Source organism: Ornithodoros turicata, chromosome 9, assembly GCF_037126465.1.
Source record: "Ornithodoros turicata isolate Travis chromosome 9, ASM3712646v1, whole genome shotgun sequence".
In the NCBI taxonomy this organism is placed as follows: Eukaryota; Metazoa; Arthropoda; class Arachnida; order Ixodida; family Argasidae; genus Ornithodoros; species Ornithodoros turicata.
In genome coordinates this window covers 19503645-19524767 of record NC_088209.1, presented here as the reverse complement: position 1 = coordinate 19524767, position 21123 = coordinate 19503645, and the positions used below count along the sequence as shown (strand labels likewise).

Below are 21123 nucleotides of genomic sequence, written 5' to 3'. Positions count from 1 at the left end.
CTACCTATAACACAGGGCCCTACAAATGCATTGTTTACAAATGGTTTGGCCACCAATCACGGGTGCGGCCATCTTTAAGGTCGCATGCGCATTCACGTTTGCTGTGACATGTGACCACGACCTGTCCAGAATGCACTGCGTTTGCCCAGCACGCTTTCGTCTATGGAGCAATACATTGGAGGGCACCACTGTTGTCTATACTCTCATGCTCTAGCAGTCGTAACTTTCTCTAACCCAAAAAGTTTTATGTTCTTCCAGCTGAACTGTTTGTTGGGGCACTGCACGTGCAGCTCCGAGTTTCCTGCCATTATATTAAGCTCTGCTCCAGCAGTTAAGATCCTGCATTTGTTACATCATGCAAGCTCCAAAGCAAGAAAGTGATAAAAATACTCACTGTACTTGCGGTCAACTATTTCACACGAGGCAATCTCATTCATGTTGTGTGTAGCTGCCTTTGGGTGCCAACTCCAAAACTTGTTCTTGGGCTTTTGAAGAAGGGGAGTTATTTCTATCTTCTCTCCAGATATGCCTGCATAGACAGATATAAAAACTGGATGAACATGGCACATATATACAAAGAAAGAAGAGATTGAACCTGAAGAAAAAAACAGAAATGGGACAACATACGAGTTTTACGTCAAGGAAACAAGGGTTAAATTGATGTAGTCATGCAATACCAGTTTCAGGATCAACTGTAGTCAGAGAGCTATCAATTGTATGAGCTGCAACAGAACTATCAACACAATTCAACAGAACAAGTGGCAAACAAGGGGGGGGGGGAACATGCACTCAGTCCTGCTTGCACAAAGCCTGAATAGCAAAGCACCGACATCATCGTGATTTCTTCCGGTCGTGATGGAAGTAGCAATCGTCGTTGCTGACATACGTGTGCACCAGATGACGAAGGTTCCCTTGGCCGCTTTCGGTTTTGGAGGCTGCTTTGTGTGCATCTCCTCATTTCTATGTTTACATTGTGAATTTCCTGTACTTCTTTGTTAGAAATTGCACATATTTCCATCTGTTACTGAACATAACTCTGAAAGTTGGGAGCACATTTACTGGAACCTGCAATGCCACGAGTACGGTGCTGACCTGATTTGTTGAGCTCGCAAAATTTGTAGACTTTAGTGACAGAATATTGTAAACAGTGTAAAGCGGGCTTCACCTAGCGCTCGGACGAAATGAGGTGAAGCAGACTTGCAGAATAGAGCTGCACACCAAAAGAACAATTGACGTAACGTGAAATGGGCTTCACCTATCTCTCGGAAGTAACGAGGCGAAGCCCCCTTACATAATGGCGATAGCGATACCTCGCTTCAGTACTATTCAAAAAATATTCGAAAATTTCGAATACTGAAAATAGGTTGCGAAAAGCTCCTGAATAGCATGAGATATTCGTTTCATATTCGAAATTTCGAATATTCCCACAGCTCTAGCTATTCACGCAGCCCCAGGCCATTTGACTTACCCAACTGAACCTCCGTGCTTCGTCCTAAGCGATGTATAAGAGACACATTAAAGGCCTGATAAAGGTGGGCTTCCATGGCGCTCATATCACTGTCCCTGTCCTCCCAGTCTTCCACTTTCATTCTACAGGGAGAGTCTGAAATGCAAACATCAAAGTAGTAGCCAATCTGCATTTCCGAGCTGAGTAGCAGCAGCAGTACTGTATTTGCTTGCATAATTAACACACTTTTTAAACCTAAAACCGCAGCATCATTGGGGGGGGGGTTAAGTCCGTGAAGCCCACAGTTTTGCCGACAGCTTGTGTGTCCTGAAACAATTTTCCCCCCAATTGCTATTCAGCTGTTACCATTTGAGGTAGGGTCATCGGCGCTGTTCAGGGGGGGGGGGGGGCACTTGTCCCCCCCTCCCCGGCTCGGACCTTTTACCTTTTTGTTTTCGTGACTTTGTCAGAGCCCTGCCGACGTGGTCAAAACTGCACATCTCTGAAAATTCCCACCGTGTTTCTTGTTCTTTTCTTTATCATTCCGTTGCTCTCAAACAGCACACGACCTGTCCTAAATAATGTGGGACTGTGTAATGGCGCCCGGGTCCGAGATCTTTCCCCTCCCTGAAAAAGTGCCTAGCGGCGCCCCTGGGTAGGGTATGTATTTTGCAATTGAATGGGGTAAAACTGGCACAAACATTCTGTTCGTGGCACAAAATATTACACTGACTTAGCAAATTTAAGACCTCGATTCAGAAGTGAACAACTGAAAATTGTTAGCAGGAGCAGGTACACAAGGTGAGTGAAGTGCCAGATAGCTGCAGAACACCTAAAGAATGACACTGAAGCTTTCCAAGTTTAAAGTGTACAATCTTTCGCGTGGTAGACCACAGGTATAGAAAGAAATGGCTCACTCGTACAAGTACAGCTTAGAACAGGGGTCTCAAACATGCGCGGACCCTTGACCAGCAAAGAGAAGGAAGCTACGCTCTCAAAAATTTAATCCAGGATTAGGAGTAAAACCAGATTTTCAGGCATTGTTTTTAGCCTTGCCCGGCATACTGCTGCCCCTGTCCATGTTAGGCAGAATTTTCACACGTGAGCACTCCTTGTGGCTCATGAACCCCACAGAGTTACGGACACAGCACCCTGGTCTTCGTGTGCACTTTGGTAAACTACCACCGTAACTATAACTAGCGTGAGGGTTAAGATGGGATCATCTAAATTCTTACACTAAGTCAAATAGCGACGTATTTAAAAAAAATTAGAGACGGAACAGTCATGTATAAAGGCCATTGTATCTTCATTTCTAGGAGTGATATTAAAGTAGGAAACCCAAAGTCATCCACTGTCAATAATGTCAACTAGCTCTTTCTCTCCTAGTTTTTCTATTCTTTTTACAACTTGAAACTAAGCAAAGGCAACAATACGGTGTGTAAATACGAAGTAATTTCAGTGCTCCTGAACACTGTCATAATCGTTTGAACTATGTATTTTTCAGAGGGCTTTCTCCCATCCTGCTATCCTGCTTTTGCCCAAAATTCTCTAATTAGGGTTAATTAATGAATTTTAGGAAATTTGTCACCTTGTACTAACAAACTCCCTTATGCTATCTTCCAGGCAGACATGCTCCATTCTTAGGTCTGCCTGGCTGCATAACTCAACTGCAAAAACAACATCTATGCTGCTCTTATAGCTTTCTTATAACAATTCTGTAAAGGATAAAAAAAGCACCCTACACATACTTGTACGAGCAGGGAAGGATAACGGACGTATTTTCGTTAGCGTTTTATTTTCTTTATAATTGGGTGTTTATGTCGCGAGACAACTGAGATCATGAGCGACACCACAGCGGTCGGTCTGTGGATTGCTTTTGCCCACCTGAGGGTTCTTTAACGTGCGATGAAAGCTCTCGTTAGCGTTTCCATCTTCGTTACTGCTGTATTTTCATTTCTGTTATCCGTTTCTGATACCAGTTTTTCAATTTTGTTTCCGTTACGTTTCCGTTACTGTTTCCGGTAATGTCAGCACCTTGTTTTGCCTAAGTGCTGCTTCGGTGTCACGCGTACACCCTACACAAGAAGTCTTACGTCGTTGGGATGTGCACATCTTGCAACATTTTTGAAGAAGTCAAGGAACATGTCTTCAGTCAGTCTTCTGTCTTCAGTTACAACCCAAGATGGGCGTAACCGTAATCCAATGCGGATGGTTCCAGTGGAAAACAATACTGCCATGGCCACGGTGAAATGAAGAATGTAAAGATTGAAAAAAAAAAAAAGATATGCTGTCATCCTCGTGCTATGGTGAAGTAGAGTGTGTGGAGTCTATGTTGTGTAAGCATCATGTCTTGATGTCATGTAGGTAGGTAATGTCACGAGTAGCTAACCGAGTGATGCATATATCCATATCCAATATTGCACTTTGTTTCTATGCTGCTGTGTAATATTTAGAGCATTACAAGGAAATGGAGTCATCAAAATACAAAAATAAAATGAAAAGTCACTGAAATGTCATCGCACAACAGTAATGGCCGTTACCCGAATTGAATACCGGACAATAATTTCCGCTTCCGTTTCTGTTTCCAATAGTGGAGGACAGTGGCATGTGTTTCTATTTCTGTTATTGTTGCCGTCTCGAATTTCAGTAATATATCGTTTCTGTTTGCGTTATTATTACCGTTACCCTTCCCTGTGTACGAGTACATTGTTTCTTCCTGCACCTGATGAGGCATGATCCACCACGCAAAAGTTTGTACACATTAAACTTAGAAAGCTTCAGTGTCATTCTTTGAGTGTTCTACAGACTTAAAATTGCACATTTACTATATAGACTCGCAAGTTAATGCACTTTTAAACATGAAAATGTAGCACTACGGAGGCGAGGAACACGCTTTGGGGCCACTGCTGCTGCTAAAGTCAAGGTGCGTGAAATATGTGGAAAGAAGTCATCAAAAACGGACTACAAGTGGGGAGTGCATTAATTACAAAAGCATGGCAATGAATGGAACTCACCATCTTCGGACACCAAAGTAAATTCCAGTATTCCAGTTGAGCGAATGCTTGTGTCAAGATCAATAGGAATGCCAAAGTCTTTGTTGCTTTCAACATGAAATTCTGGTCCTGCAAATGCGTTACATTATAATAAGCTTCTAAACGTCGAACAGCAAAACACAGTTTACTGAAATGTACCGTTACTGTGCAATTCCCAGCAGCGAGATATTAAGTTGTTATAGGGTACAGTACTAATGCAGAGTGCATACTACAGATGGGCAGAGAATACAAAGTATGTATCTCTCCGAATGTCAATGGCAGTAACATGTGATGTGAGCCCAGAGCTGTCGCGAGGCCAGTATGAGACCGGGATAGCCGTGATAGCGTTAAGCACCCCCCCTCCCGTCTATCACTGCCGTTAGAAGCGCCGTAAACAAAGAAAAGAAAATGCTCGTTCACACTGCCAAGATCGTAAATTCAAATTCTCTTTGTTCCCGCTTTATACTGTACAAACAACCTGCCAGGGCCTGCCGTTCAGCGCCCTCTCTGGCGAGGGCGCCCGGGGCGGCTGCCCCTCTCGCCCCCCACCGCTACGGCTCTGTGTGAGCCCCTCTCATTCCAGTCTGTCGTGACCTTTCCACTTTTTCTTCAAATAAACATATATTCCCCCTCTCCGTTCCCCCCTTCGGAACAGGCGTGGCGAGGGTTTCACAATGCACTGGCTTCATTGCAGAGATGGAGGGTGAATTGTTACAAAGTAATTACAAATTAATGCGTCCTTTAAAGGTGCGCTGAGGTGACACCAAAAATGTTTTTTTAGTTTTACGATGTGGAGTGTTCTGCAACGAATACAATGAGCTCCTGCGAAAAAAAACGATGAGCGCGAGGCCTCTGTTCCGCCCACCTTCCAAAAATCCCCTCCTCGTGAAAAAAGCGCATCGCAGACCGAGAGGACGTGCGACGTGATCAATGACACAGCTCATCCAGGCCGCGCTCACCTTTAAAACTCATGTATCTAATACCTAAGCACTTTTCAGATGAAAAGATTAGCCGGATAGATCGTCGGCCGATGCATAGGCATGGTAGTACCGGTTCCGCGGATGGGATTCCAGATGTGACCGTCCCTTTAAAGGGGCACTGAAATGCTCGCTCAAGTTCACTTCAAATTACGTTGCACGCTATGTTAATTTCATGCTTGCTGTCGTAATTCAAATCTTTGATTCCGTTATGAAGCTACAGTCAGAATTATACCAGACTCTTTCTTGCTTCGGCACTAAGCAGCGAACGTCGCTTCGGCTCGTGCAATCGGTGCTTTTAGCCCATCTTGCCCGTGTACGTGCGTGCCACGCCATGGAGCAGTTCTGGTAAAATAACTTGACCCTGAAGTTTTCGGGTTTTATATTTTTCCAAATTCGGGGGGTAGAAATCGGTAAAAATCAATAAATTGATGTCGAAAATTCATACAAATTCGGGCAGAAAAATTACCATTAGACTGAGTTCGGGGAGAAATCGGGCATTATTGTAGAATAAACGTTCACGGTACCGTTTATCCAGAGTGCCAGAAGTAAGGGGCAGTCGCATATTTTGTGAGAAACTAGTATGTCGATGCCTTGAGGTGCCTAGCCTAGGTGCAGTTTTGCAGGTAGAAATCGGGTTTAACCCTAGGTAGGTGAACCTCAATTCCGGGTGCAAATTTGGGAAAAAATCGGGTTTAACCCTAGGTAGGTGAACCTCAATTTGGGGTGGAAATTCGGGAAAAAATCGGGTTTAACCCTAGGTAGGTGAACCTCAATTCGGGGTGCAAATTCGGGAAAAAATCGGGTTTAACCCTAAAACATCAGGGTCTAATAATATTGTTGTCACTATAGAACATTTGTGATTACTGTTGTGGGCTACAATTCAATAAATTGCTATTGAAAGATGCAGTAATGCGCGTCATGCCACGCATGTACACAACACTACGACCGGATCCGTTACAACTCCACACTCACACGAGAGGCATGCATGCGCTTCTCCTGCTGTCTGATTGGATGCCGCCAATCTTTGCTTCCTGAGGATCCATTCGTTGCTGCCAAAGACTGCTCTGTTTTCACTGCGTTTTTCTTCTAAACGGTAGCTGCTGTGTGAACTAATTTTGCTTGCATTGCACCAACTGAAACACATGGCTGCCAGTGGCTTATCTAGAGAGGACGGCGCCCATGGCAAGCTGTGCAGTTGCGCCCGTGACGCAATGTATCCCCATGATGTTGTTCGAGATAAACAAGGAACACTGCTGGCTTGTCGCTTATGTTTTTATTAACCCAGAATACACGTAAAAACAACATAAAAAGAAAAACAATCGTCAGATTGGACAACTACAACACTATTTACCGAGCCTTCGCTGCTGTCAGACTGTCTTTGATGTCATCGAAATCCATTTTTTCAGTGTCATGTCTCTCTATGCTCAGCAGAGCAAGATCGCAGAGCCTTCTTTGACCCATGGAAGCTCGCAAATATGAAAGTATCAGTTTTAATTTACTCAAAGATCTCTCCCAGCTGGTGATAGAAACCGCTATCGTTATCATCATCTGGATCACGATACGAAGATTGCGCTCTCGTCTCCGCACCAAACAATAAATTCAAGAAGGCCCTCAGGACGCTACACACAGGTGCTAAACACAGGGTCCTACATATGTCCCCATATACAGGATGTCTTTTTTTTTTTAATACAGATTTTTCATTAAAAAAATATAAGGGCTATAGACATCCCGTTTTCACTTCTATCACCTCTGGGCCGGCAGACGTTCTTGGCCATCTGTTGCTAAACTGTCGAATGACTAATTACCTAAAAATCATTAATTATCTTTTTAATTATAAAATCTACGAAGTTGTCCCAATGAGAACATCTGTTCCCTTCGGTGACCTGATAACGTAGCTGTTTTCAGAACAGAAATCCGTTCGATAGATCACCCGCGAAAAATTCGTGAAGGAACACCTTTTTTTTTTCTTTATTTTGTTCATGGCTCATCTCCAGAGACTCGTCTTCCCTTCACTCCCAGTGTGAGAGGGTGAAGGAGCGCAGTGCCTATACAGTGCCTAGTGCATTGAGTCATCAGTCTTTTGATTCTGGAGTAGTTACTTAATGCACCCAGTGAGGCTACTCAGATGAGCACTTCTTCACTTTCTCAAAAGATGGGCCGCAGTTATAAGGAATGGGATCTCACCTAAAGACCTCAGCAGACCTTTGCGTTTCTTCAACATTAAGTCCAAAACTTCTCTTAGTGTACACTCTAAGCTGCTTATTTGTATCTTGCTAAACCCATCCTTTGTGTGGCTGTAAGAAAATGAAAGGTGAGTAAATCTTTTTGTAACAGTCCACAACATGTAACAGCGATCCTACTGTTGTATGCACAATACTTATCAGTATGGCCATACTGCAAATGTTATATGCATGAAATATGGTTAGCACTTAGCAGAGGAAATTAAACACTGAACTTATTTTTTCTTTTGTTAGCATGTCTGTAAAAAAGGATAGCTGATCAAATTCCTATGTTCCTATGATCCTACGTTCAAGGAAAATACAGCTTGCACATCACATCCACATTTCTATCAAGCCTGTATTTGAAATCGAAGACATTCATGCTCATACAGACTAGGAAATGCTCAGATTCTCATTTTTATACCAGCAGTTCTACTAATAAGCAAGGAAGAAGGCTTTTGGGATGTCCTATCATCTATTCCACCTAGACCGGCTTGGACTAACTCGATGAGGAGCTCAAAGTTAAACTTTCCATGCAGCAAGAAGAGTTCCTTACACTGGTTTTTCCATTTGTTTTTTATCTTTTCCTTATCTGTTTTACAGCAGAAAGATGGTGTGGGTTTCACTACGGTCCTCACTTCCCTTCCCTTCTTGAGTTACACAGAAAGGAATATCACAAGTGCATCAGCAGCTCACTCGTTGAGCAAACTTGAGCTCACTTGTTGAGCACTTGTTGAGCAAAGTGCACTAGACTGGCTTTGCTTGTGAACTCATAGAAACAGAAGAAAACCGAAACTATGAACTGCTCTAACTTGAGCTCCAAAACTCGCCTTCTACATTTTCACTTTTGGGGAACACGGTATTGCTTCCGACAGCATACTGAGGGCAAGTTAAAAGAGAACTCACAATTTAAGAACTGGTCCCGTCGAATCCTCTTCCTCGCCGCGTTCAACTTCAGCAAGTGCTAGGAAGGGGAATTCAAACTTGGACACTGGCTCCTTGATATCCAGGCTCGGGAAATCCTCGTCAATCTCCCCGCTTTCTTCCGCTATCTTCAGGCAGTAATGACTTACGCTTGGCCTGCGAACAGATGTAGAGAGGAAAAGTTATACAGCGAACCCTCGTTAATACGACCCCCATTAATCTGACATACTCGCTTTATGACCGTTTTTCTCGGAAACCATTTCGCCGGCATGTAAATCCCCCTCGTTAATATGACAATCCGTTTACCGGACAATGACCAAGATTTTCGTCACAAGTAGGGTCAAACACAGGCATTATCTTCCCGCTATTATGACCGCGTCACATGACCCTCAGAGTAGCCCCCGGGAGAGGTTATCTCGTACGTCGCCCAGAGGGTGACGCGTGTTAAAGTAGGGCGTCAAGGTTTGAGATGTCCCCTGAAATCGCTGACCTTGGGATTATACTCATATCGCTTTTCGAACCACCGAAGTGTCGGGGACCAGGCCACATTGTGCTGCTGTTTTCACGTAAGGATGGCCCCGAAACAAAGCGGAAGAGGAATTTCGCAGTCAGATGAAGAGCAGCATTACTCGAAGAAGGCAAGCGAAGCCTGGCTGATCTTTCCTTTCCTTTTTCTTAATAAACATATTCCCCCCCCCACCTGCCAACAGGTTGCCTCGTTATTTTTGAGCAGATAAAGCTCGATAACGTGTCCGCAATTGATGGTGCTATTGTCCACTTAGAAAAATTAATGACTGAAAATTGTTTGACGTAGTCATTGTTAACAGATTTCTCAGAAAATAAATCATAATTACGTCGGCTTTCGTTGTGGGTAGTGGTGTGTTCGGTCCGCGGAAGGTGCGTTTCTCGTTAATACGACAATTCGCTTTATGACCAAAATCAGCGGGAACGGCAGCGGTCATATTAACGAGGGTTCACTGTATATGGTGGTGAAAGCTTCAAAAAAATGAAGATTGCACTCTGTTAGCCTAAAAACCGAACTGAAGCCACTGTTGTGAGAGTTTTAGAATAGGCGACAAAAGCGATTTGGGCCAAGATGTCAGCCATTTTCAGGACGATTTTGAAACACAGTGTTTCTGTGGCAACCAGTGACTGTCCATGCGGCTGACGGCAGCTACACTTCATAGCTATGGCTGCTGAAAGTACAGTCATGATTGGTGGACTCTTAATTCTCACGTCACATTGCTCAAGCGATCAGGCTTTGTCTCTAGGTGGTATCAGTGCTGCGTATGCCAAAGAGAGTCTGGCCATTAGGCGGAGCCTAAAAAAAAGAGGCTCGGCCTGTCAGTCAAATTGCGCGTTTTTCATTGGCTGCTGTTTCGTATACGGGTCACCATGACACCAAAAGTTTCCCGAAAATGGCGGCGTAGCTTGGAACGGTGAAGCGAGAATTTCATGACAAAAAATTTTCACACAAATTACTTCAATTTTACACCGTAAGTGTACATTCTGTTGCAATTATCTTGCAAATCACGTTTAAATTACGCTCCAGTGCTGATGTTTACGCGAAAAGGATATGTTTCGTCGTCCTTGTTAGGCCTAGTAAAGACTGCGATCACAAGCAAATAGCAAGGAAAACGCTATGGATGGCCAAAAATTTGCATTGTATGACAGACTTTTATTCATTTACACACCTTTGCCCGTTCTAGATTCAATCTTGCTATGTTTCATAGTTAAAATATGTATAATACCGGCAGTCTGTTCTAACAAGCGGTTCTGCCAGCCAATCAGGTCTGCTAGAAAACACTTCTGCGCTTCTGATGTCCTGCGTCTTCCCGACATGCCCCTCTCCATCCAGATGGTGTCGATAAAAGTGGCCGGAAAATCCATTATGTTGGTAGGTCTTCAGGGAATATCCTATTCAATCCAATCCAACCCAGTTTACCAAAAATGTCGTCATCCAGTGAATACAGGTGATATCTAGATTTGATAGCCTGTGATTAATAGCGAACTGTATTTTGGCTCGTGATTGGCCAGAGAGCTCCAAAGCAGGTGGAGCTCACAGGTATAGGCAGGTCCCATTAATGGCCAGACTCTCTTTGGCATACATGGCACTGGGCAGTATTGACAATATATAATAGACTTGATCTTTCATTTACAGTTTCATTTCCAAGTTCCGTTCCGTTCCGTTCTTCCCGTTCGGTTCCGTACCAGTTTCCGTATCCGTTCCAGAAGGCAACCTCTCGTTCCCGTTTTCATTTCCGGGCTCTTTCTATTGACGGTATCCATTTCCAAAGCATCGTTCCATCGGTTTCCATCATTACTGCTGTGCTATTTCAACACGTGCATTAAAATTTCAACACAAAATTTATGAATTTAGAACAGTGTCCCACGTGACCATAATAAAATTGTGAAGACAGCTGTCACATGCTTTAAAAATTGCCACGCCTTAACGTTTCTCGCTTCCACTACAGTTTCCGGTAACAACCCCAAGGGCCGGCGAGAGAAATTATGGGCCCGGGAATGGGTCATGCCTTAGCCTCCTCCTCACGTCTCAATAACATAGCCTAAGTATTCTTTCTTTATATGATTACGACAGGCCTTAGGTCATGTGGGCCCCTGAAATTGCCCAAGCACGGGGGCAGCGTCACCCCCCCCCCCCCCCCGCCCCCCCTTGCCAGCCCTGACAACCCCTGACTGGAACTGATTGAACACTTAATCCTTGTGACAGAAGCTGAAATTAATCTTGTCTGGTATGAGTAGGGTCTAAAATGCACTTAATGCCAAAAACTTCAGGCTGAAATTGGACATTACAGTAGGACAACCCAGAAGTTGTCCAGAACTCACTACACATTTGGAAGGTCTTTAAAAATAATGTTGAAATGAAAAGCTTCCTCCGCAAGTTAGACATGCATTAGAAGAGAAAGAAAAAAGAAAAAAAGAAAAGACGGAGATAGGGTTCGCTTGCAGCATACTGAGAAGCAGGCAGAAATGCATGAAGCAAAACTAGTAATAAGACATTTACAGTGGTATCGGAGTGTCATCGGTATCATCATCCTCACTCACTGTATATAACCATGGGCATGAAATAAACGGATACAGTCGGCTACCTTGCTTGTGTCTGGCTACGACACAGTGTAATGGGCATGTCTCAACAAAATTACCATTCTATGTGTAGTATAATTTTATCCAGATTTGCAGATGCTTTCTCACCTGAGTTTTGGCTCACGTCCTTCGCTGGTATATTGCCAGCACACCAAGCCAATGAAATCATGAACCTTGGCATGTGGTAATGGGCACACGGGCAATGGATACGACCTCTCGTCTGGCGGTAGCATGGACAAGAATATATTGATGCACTTTTGACCACTCGCCTGCAGGGTGATAAAAACATATATATGTTAGTAAACTTCCATGGGAATATGTCACCAAAACATTTCTCTGAGGCCAGGCCCAGGACACTTTTAGAGTGTACAATTTTACTATAAGATTTTTTTTTTACTTGTCTTTAAAGTACTTTTCCACGGTAAGGTGAAAGCTGCTTCTTCCTTGCCAGTGGTTTGAGAAAGTGTGCCACTACTTTCACTGCTTTTAGCCGTAGCTCAGAGGGTAGGCTGGCAACAAGTTATGTCACTTGCATAAATGAGGGCATTTCGGGCATGCACATAGAGCAATTTTCAACAATAAGCTGCACATGTGCAGGGTGCACATGTGTCACCAAAGTACTGTTTCAGTCACTACTTTTATTTTTAAACCAAGCCATCAACCATGCCATGCAAAGTGATTCTTTCGTCAGATGCGTAAACATCGCAATATTCCGTTTCAAAAATCGAGACTGCGCGCAACGGTGGCAATGCCTGCAACTAGCCGCCCGAGCCGCTTTGACGTTGTTACAGTACAGGCCCCTAATTGGTTTAGAGAAACGTTGTCTGCTACACAGGGAGATAACTGCCAGAGAAATGAAAAAAAAAAGAAAAAGAATGCAGAAAGCGCTGGCTCTGATTGGAGTGCGCTCACTCTTGTAATCGTAGTGACGTCACCAGCGACATCTTTCCTACTTCTCCTCTAGAACACAATGCAGCCGCAAGACGAAGATGCACAAGGAAGTCAACGGCAGAACTGCATCCCTCCTCCTCCTCCTCCTCATTTTGCCCTGCAGAGCGAGTTGAGCGGGAACGCGCGTGTCGATGTTCGGGTGCATTCTTTTTTTCTTCTTTTTTTTTTCTAAGAAAAACTTTGCATACTGAGAATTTTTTTGTGCTGGTTGTCAAGTCATCACATCCCTTTATAATGCATCAGAAACAGAAAATCTTTTACATGGCTTTATGGGCTCCTTTGAAGAACCGAAAATTTTAGGAAATATCTTTGTAGTCATTCCAACACACTGTATTCTCTAGGGCTGGGCCTGTACAGGGTGTGGGTGTGTTAGCTCTGCCATCATGCCATTGTACCCCAACCAACTAGTCCACAATGCCGTGGAGTTGTAGAGGTAGTTACTGCTGTGTGTGTGTTCTCGTACTCTCCTCCTAAGAACAACGCTGCAGCGATGTTTACCACCTCAAGGGGGTACGTGTGACAAAAAATGTGATAAATGACATTTGCTCCTTTTACAATAATGCTTCGCTAGTGTTATTTCCATGTGGGTGTACTATAACCAAATATTAGAACTGAATGTATCACTCTTATGTTGAACACATATGTTATGTTATGTTGTTGTTATGTTATGTTATGTTGAATTGTCTGATTTTTAACTAGTCACAAGTTTACCATGGTTTTGGTGCACTATAGCCTGAGTTGCTTATGCGCCATTCAAATTGAATCATCATCACCATCTTATGTTGAACACAACAATAACTAGATGGCTTGCCTTCAAGAGATCATTTCATATTCAACAGCACTTAAAGACATAAACATAATTAACTGTCTCGATTGGATTTGCAGTCTTTGGCAGACCTTGTCGACACCTCTTAGTGGGAAATACTGTCAATCGCACAGGACACGTTGTCATAGCAGGGGGTTTTGTGCAGAAAAATTGTTGCAATAAATTTTCCGAAAGGACATGGAATTCAAATTTAGAGCATGAATAGTGTATGAGTTACAACAATTCAAATGTAGATCACAGGGGAAAGCAATTAATAGTGAACTATTTAATCGTATGTTCTCAAGTACCTGTGCCACTTTGCTTCACAGCCCTACTCAGGGACATGAATAAAGTTTAGAAAGCGTTATCATCATCATGCTTCTAATAATATTTTTCTCATTCACCACTTAAAGTGAGCTACTTCTGACTTACAGTTCAATATTTTCACTGTTCTTAGGAAAGCCGCCAAGGGATAAGAGAAGAAAAGCAATCTGCATTGGCTACCATGAATGCAAATGGCCTAGTGGCCACTGCCAGCCTGTACGGCAGAAAAGATGTTCATAAAATACATTTACTCAAAGGAATGATTTCATATACTTACAGAATATTTTTGGAACGGGGGAGAGAATGAAAGGCATGCACAATTTCCACTACGAATCCACACACTTAATAAATCTGCGGCAAACATTCAGCCCATTGCTACAAAGCACGTGGTATCAGGAACAATTGCACATTCCACGCAGGATTAAAACGTCGTCCAGCTCATACAAATCATGTGGTCATCGCAATGACCACAACTAAATGAACGAAGGCGGACAAGTGAATTCCTGGATTCCAAAGTCCGCACCTTTCAGTTCATTAGCAACTCAACGGCGATGAGTGCACGAATATAATCAAACACAATCGGTTCGTCCCCCGGCAACCCATTCAACCACCCCGCGCCGCCCGGGTCAGTTGAGAGCGTCAAAACTTTGGCCGCTTCGGTATTCCAATTACTGCGGCGGGGGGAAAAAGCGACCGAGGAAAGAAGGTGGGCCCACATTCCGACAACAAAGCCGCGTCGGCTGCATTCGCCGACCTCCCGCAGATTTCATAAAACGCGCCGCGGACAAAAGTGGGTCCAGCGTGATGAAATTTCGGGCGTGGCACGGCGCACGTTTATTAATGTCCCACAGCGATGAAGCTATTTCTCGATGGGGGGAAGTCGCCGGGCACTGTTGGACACTGGACGAGCCCGCTGATAGTTCAGAGATTTGGAATAACAGCGATTTTTGCGTGCAGGCGTCGACGCGGTCAACTTCCGGCGTCTGCCAAGTCGTTATATGTTCTCTCCTGATGACAGTATATAGCCTATTGTAGAACAAATACGTTATAAACGTGATTTTACGATGGAGTTTTTGAGGATCGAACGCTATTGGTTTGCGTACGTTACAGGAAAGGCGCTACGCGTTCAACGTCCGATATAGGGGTCTCGACCGCAAGCTCAGTCGTCTGCAAAGGATCGTCTACAACCGGGTCGCACGACTTAAACGGCAGACACGTACGTTATAACAACTGACCATACGCTATTCAACGAGATGTACGAATATATTTTCGTAATATTCGACGCTATTTTGTACCTTCATAAACGTCCAAGGAGTAGCCGATGCTGGCCGAAATCCTGCGAGATGCTCCCGCATAAGTTTCTAGCACACGAACGCTATTCATACAAAACAGCGTACGCTACCACTGCGTATGCGCAATGGTGGCAATGCAACACAAAGCCCGCCCCACTTACCTCAGGCTAGTGTACAATTCACTACGACTTTCTTCCCGGCATGAATGACACGGTAGCGACATGCCAATCATGACAAACATGTCACACAGACTTTCGGATATGCATAATACGGTGCTTGGTAAAAGAAAAACTGCTAGCCTATATATACATACAGTATGAAACAGAAAGAAGTAGCTATATGCACCACTGGGAGCAATATCCCCGGAAAACTGGTTGTTTCCATGACTTATATCTGTAGCTACATGCCCACATGTTGCAAACACAAGACAAAGAAAACTCCCTGATAATGCAGATGGCCCATGAAAACAAACTATCGTAAAGCAATCATTGCTGTACCTTTAAACACGCAAGAGGATTTAGAAAGCACCTTTGAGAGGTACTTCCACAGATCCCAAGATACTCAATGTCGTTATCGACAGCTTGCGATCAATATCTACTAACCAAGATGTAAATTAGCGCACATTTACTAAAAAATAACTAACCACTTTAATCCCAGAACATCTGACGTACGTTACGTCGAGATGATGTACTTGTTCCGATTTTGCAACCTCGTAGTCAGAATCAGGGCCAGCGAGAGAAATTACGGGCCCCGGGATGGGTGATAACCGGGCCCCCTCCTCACGGCTCGATAACATGGTCTAAATATTTCTACTTTATATGATTACGACTGGTCTTGAGCCCTGCGGGCCCCTGAAGAGACCCGGACCCCAGGGCGCCATCCCCGGCTTCCCCCCCCCCCCTCTCGGCGGCCCTGGTCAGAATGCCTTGTTTCGAATAAAAAAGAAGACGGGCGTACCCTTCCGTCGAATCGGGCGTATTCATTGAAAGGGTTGTTGGGAGCCACCGGATACTGTTCGAGCTGACGAGACAACGCAGAAGGAACTCTGGGCAGAGACGCAGTCGGAGGAGGACTTAGGACACCGGTGGTTCCCAGCGAAGACGGTCTTGGCTTGTTGTGCACCTCGCTCAGATCCTTGCGGGGGAAGAACTGGTCCACTTCCGTCGCTATGCACAAACACACACAAAGAAACACGAGGAATGTTGTTAACAATGTTTTCATTTTGTACGGGGAAACGGCACTTGGTAGAATTTAACAGTGATGCACCTCTTTTAAAGGAGCAGTACAGGACACCTGACGTTTTTTTCTTCTTTTTTTTTTTTTGTTGTCGTTTTTGGCTGAAGCTGATTGTAGTACACATGTCATGCCTTACTGTGCGACAACAATCATAGGTAACCTGTAGCGCCACAGAGAGTTCAATTGGTCTGTCCACGCTTAAGAATCCCTCACACCCCTTCCAAGAACCCTGTTCGAGAATGAAATGGTGAGAACGCTGGTACGGGCGTCTCAAGTCTCAATACGAACAACAACTGAACAACACAAGGGCGTTTCAACGGAGTCACGTAACGGAGAGAAAAAAGATCGAAACAAGAAAGAAGATCCACGTGGAAGAAACATACATAGGGAAAGAAGATTCAAACAAGCAAACAGATCCATGCGGCAAAAAGTTCCATAAGGAATGAAGATCCACCAGTAGGAAAGAAGATCCACCAGTAGGTCTTTTTCCCTGTGTATCTTTTTTTTTTCCCCTTTTGATACTTTTTCCTGAATAAATGACCTTTTTTTCGCTGCGGCTACTTGTATACTACAAATGTCATGCGTTATTGCACGACAACAATCACAGCTAACCTGTAGCGCCACGGAGAGTTCAACTGGTCTGCCTACACTTTAGAATCCCTCACACTCCTTCAAAGAATCCTATTCGAAAGTGAGCGACGATGACGTCATTCGGTGACGCGCGCGGGATTGCCAATCAACGAACGCCGCAATTCGTTTCGCGCGCTCGCATATCACGCCGTGCCGTTTCCGTAGCAGACGACACTCTCACTGGGAGTAGCAGATATCGTTGGGTGACGCGATCAGATTCCCTCACCCTTTTCTTTCCTTCTCACAATTCAATTCAATTTAAAATTTGTCGAGTCGAAACGGAGCTGCTTCTTTACATCGTGGGTAACGATATGTTGAACTGGAAACCCGGTACGGTACCCTGGAACAGTACTACATCACTAGATGCACTGGAAGGTCCATCTATAAAGCATAGTTCTGGAATGTGCCGATAGACGTGTGGAGGGCTTCGCTTCCAACACCACCTAGAAAGAGACAGCGTGCTTATTCGTCGACGTGACGTAACAACTACGAGTCAGCCAATCAGGATCGTGCTTTCAACGGCGGTAGCCAATCACGAACGTGCTTTCAGCGGTGTAGCCATGGAGACGAACCACTGTCGTCTGCGAGCAGTGATTGAACATCCCGGCGTACTAAATGGGAAATCCTTAAAATAAAGCGCAAAATGGTCCCGTATCTTTCTCAAGACTGATTTTCTGGAAAGCATGTTGCGCTTTTTGTCTACAGATTCAGGTCTATACGTTCCAAGTCAGCTTCAATCATTTGTGAGTTATTATTAAATTTTATTAAAGTTATTTTATTTTGGTTATTAAATTCGCAGAACGGCGAATCGCAGTGGCAGACCAATTTTGACTTTATATGTCGACGTAGCGAAGGAGAGAGAGGAAGCAATAAGCAGGTCTTCTGTACCTAGGTGGCGTTGGTCACTTCCCTTGCTGAGCATCAATATTACCCTATCGGAGCTTATCTTACCGCGCAGCCCTTTACGAGACAACCCCCACCTTAATCGTATCGCTCTCGCGTGAGATATTGCTCCACAATGCATCTTGAAAACCGCTCTCGCCAACTGACGAATAGCTCCGGAGCACACCGCGACAGTTGGAGAACAGGACACCTACCCCACCGAGAGCTTCGCCCTTTGCGCGCTGGCCGTGATTTTATTCATGCACAGCTCCAGGTTCTCGAGTGACACCCGCCAAATTGCCGCCATTTGTTAGCGCGGCAACGTGAGGAACCTCTCTCATTTCTCGTAATTACTGCGTGGCCCGCTTTGAGGTGGGGCATAATTAGCCCTAGTTGCTACCGATTCCGGCGCGCGAAACGTGACCACCCCAACAACGACATCTCCACGGCGGCGACACCGAACGTATAGCTTCTCTGCACAACTCTCCCCAACCATGCAGGCAGGCATCGTGATGGAGAGCTCCCTGATGGGTGTTATGGGATAGCATTATATAATGCGTTTTTTTTTTTTTGTGTGTGTGTGTGTGTTTCTTTTCGGTCGAAATGCAACGTGGGTCCTTAGTACTTCCCGTGCAGAGCAAATATGGCTTGCCGATTTGGAAGGCGATATCGTTATTATGTGCGGGTGTTTAGAACAATATCTAGAGCATAGACCATGGTGTTTGCAAAGACACGTCCAGGATGTCTGTGTGTGCTATATAGATATAAATAAAAAAGATATATAGATAACAAATTAAGTGCTGCTGGGGATTGGATAGCTCATGATTAGGGCCAGGAATTTTAGGCACTTGCCTATAAATGCCTAAATGCGACATTTTGGGGGTCGCCTGCCTTTTTATCGACTCTATTGAATTGTTGCCTTTTTGAACATTTTTAGATGCATAACAGCCTTTTTCAGATATGCAAATACGAGTGCGCCTGACAGTCTCTTGCTGATTGCTGCATCTTTGCTTTTCGTTTCTGCGTGTTTGCGCCTTTTGTTCTCTCTTTTTTATTACGTCTGGATTTTTTCAGTACCTCACGGTGTCTTCGACAGGTCGCTCCGATACTCCGAGCCGGAGCTGTCCAGACCGATCTCACTCCAGCTCCGAGCCGAACGCGGCAGGTTCGAACAGAGCAGAGGAGAGGGAATGTTAACTCACGTGACTTCCGGTGTTGCCCACAAAGTCAAAACAACGACGACGACGACGACGACGACGACGCAAAACACAGCATATGGCACGCATGGCGGGACAGAAACACTACTCAGCGGAAGCTGGCGCAGTCACGTGACCGCAACCCAACCAGATTTGGCAACCGCTCCGACGGCGTTGGTGAGAGCACTCTAGAGCGCTCCGAATGAACCAGTCGAATGCAGTGAGAGTGCTCTGTTTCGACCCGTCGAAGATGAAGCGTCGCTCCAGAGCGCTCTAGAGCGATCGGAAGCAACTAGTCGAAGACACCATTAGTTTGCTAGAAGGGGTTCATGCATATTTGATCAAAAGATTTGGCCTTTCTTGGCCGATAGATCTCCGAGGGCGGCGGAGAACTAAAAGTAGTATTCAATATCCCTTTAGCTGATAAGCTATCATGAAACGCATTTTACATTGTATCACTAGTGTCTATAGTAAAATCGTTGAGCGATATATGCATTTCACGATGAACAGCAAGAAATACTAACAATAACAGGCAGAGTATATAAGTGCGAACATAAAATTATCAGTGACAGCAAACTACGGCAGACGTTTCAAGGATCAGTCTCTCTCTCTTCCCCCCCCACACACTCTCTCTCTCTTTCTCTTTCCTGACGTATAATTTACGTCATTCCTGTCATCGACGTGGTTTTGGCGTTAGTTTGGTGCAGGGCTAAAGTCGTCAAATTAATGTCATGTACTTTAATTGGTACGTATTTATTTAATCAATAAGTAAAGTATAATCAATTAATTAAATTAAAAGTCAGTAAAGTTAATTCTGCGCCCAAAAGCCTCGTGGACCTGTCGAACAAAGAGACCACGCTAAATTATTCGTCACGTGGTAGCGCTGCGAAGTAACTGGCTATATATATAGACAGTTAAATGGACAGAAAACTAGACTACAAAATATTGTGCTGATTGGGATGGTGGTACATAGAAAAAACGCGATTGAGTTTCACCTTACGGGTCCCTTCGCAAGGATTCGAAAAAAATTACCGAAAAAAATCATACCGAACACGAACCACCCCCTCGATACCGCATACAACATTCGCATTCATTTTGCGCAAGCAATTAATTAGTAAATAATGATAATAGCAAACCGAAACCGAAATACGAAGAGCAGAAGATAGAGCTCCATGCTGTACCGTGACGTCACCCAGCATTGTCGTCTGCTTCGCAACCTGCGTTCTCCCTTGCCGGATGTCAGCAATGTGTTGCTTTCCGTGCCCTCTCGCTTCACAGAAGGGAAGCACTCGCTTCGTAATACATTCGTTTGAATAAAATATGCGCAGTTTTGGAACGAGATATTTCGTACACATGTTCCTGACATCCCAAAGGTTACGGGTATACCACAAGCTTTGTGGTGATTTGGTTGCGGAGTCTCACTTTAAGAACGGACGAAAAAATACCCATAATCTCTGGCACTAACATCAGTCAAAATGTGATTAGAAGGGCCTACTGAAGTCTGCCGGTCCCATGTGGCTGCAAGGCGGGCGCTTTTGTGTTCGGAAGCAACAGAGATGTAGCGGAAAATATGGGACCCCCTAAAGACGAAAATAATATACCGAGAAACGTTTGTGCTGCCATTCTACTCTTTCAACTCTTCTAAACTTCTTCCAAAAGAAGAGAAGTAAATTGTTTAGCGTTAAGCAACGGAGGCGCCACCGGCATTACCGCAGGCCGGCGTGCTTTCTTGCAAAGCAGCTAATTTGCCCGAGTGGACAGCCTCGTTAAAAAGTAATAAACAGTTGCGCAGCTTGTAAAAGCGTCCCTTTTTTTCGTCATTTGCTGCAGTCATCAAATGCTCGTGACATTGATGCGCGGCAGCGAACTGGAAACGCCCAACAAATGAGAAAAGTTGCCAAGTTTCTATACCCGCATGCTGAAGGGGAAAAGAAAATACAGCGGGGCTTTGCCAAGCAACGCCGCGCGGTTTATATGAAATGCGGCTGATGCTCTGTAACACGCGCCCAAGTATAAGAGACAAAAACTCGAAAGTAGCAAACATGAGGCAAGCTCAGTTTGTGACAGTTGCCACCCCAAGGGACCTTTTACTGTAACCTG

At 44.5% G+C, this 21123-nt stretch overlaps 1 protein-coding gene across 2 annotated transcripts in view; it reads right to left on the bottom strand.

Annotated features, from left to right (window-relative positions):
- Positions 1–21123, bottom strand: part of LOC135368293 (target of rapamycin complex 2 subunit MAPKAP1-like) — a 49449-nt gene that overhangs the window by 2061 nt on the left and 26265 nt on the right. For both annotated transcript variants that reach the window (XM_064601473.1, XM_064601474.1), the window contains exons 5-11: positions 16037–16245; positions 11816–11976; positions 8585–8758; positions 7644–7753; positions 4462–4569; positions 1469–1603; positions 395–529 (exon numbers count right to left, since the gene is read on the bottom strand). In XM_064601473.1, the coding sequence (XP_064457543.1) occupies positions 395–529; positions 1469–1603; positions 4462–4569; positions 7644–7753; positions 8585–8758; positions 11816–11976; positions 16037–16245 (1032 nt within the window). The remainder of the gene's footprint in view (positions 1–394; positions 530–1468; positions 1604–4461; positions 4570–7643; positions 7754–8584; positions 8759–11815; positions 11977–16036; positions 16246–21123) is intronic.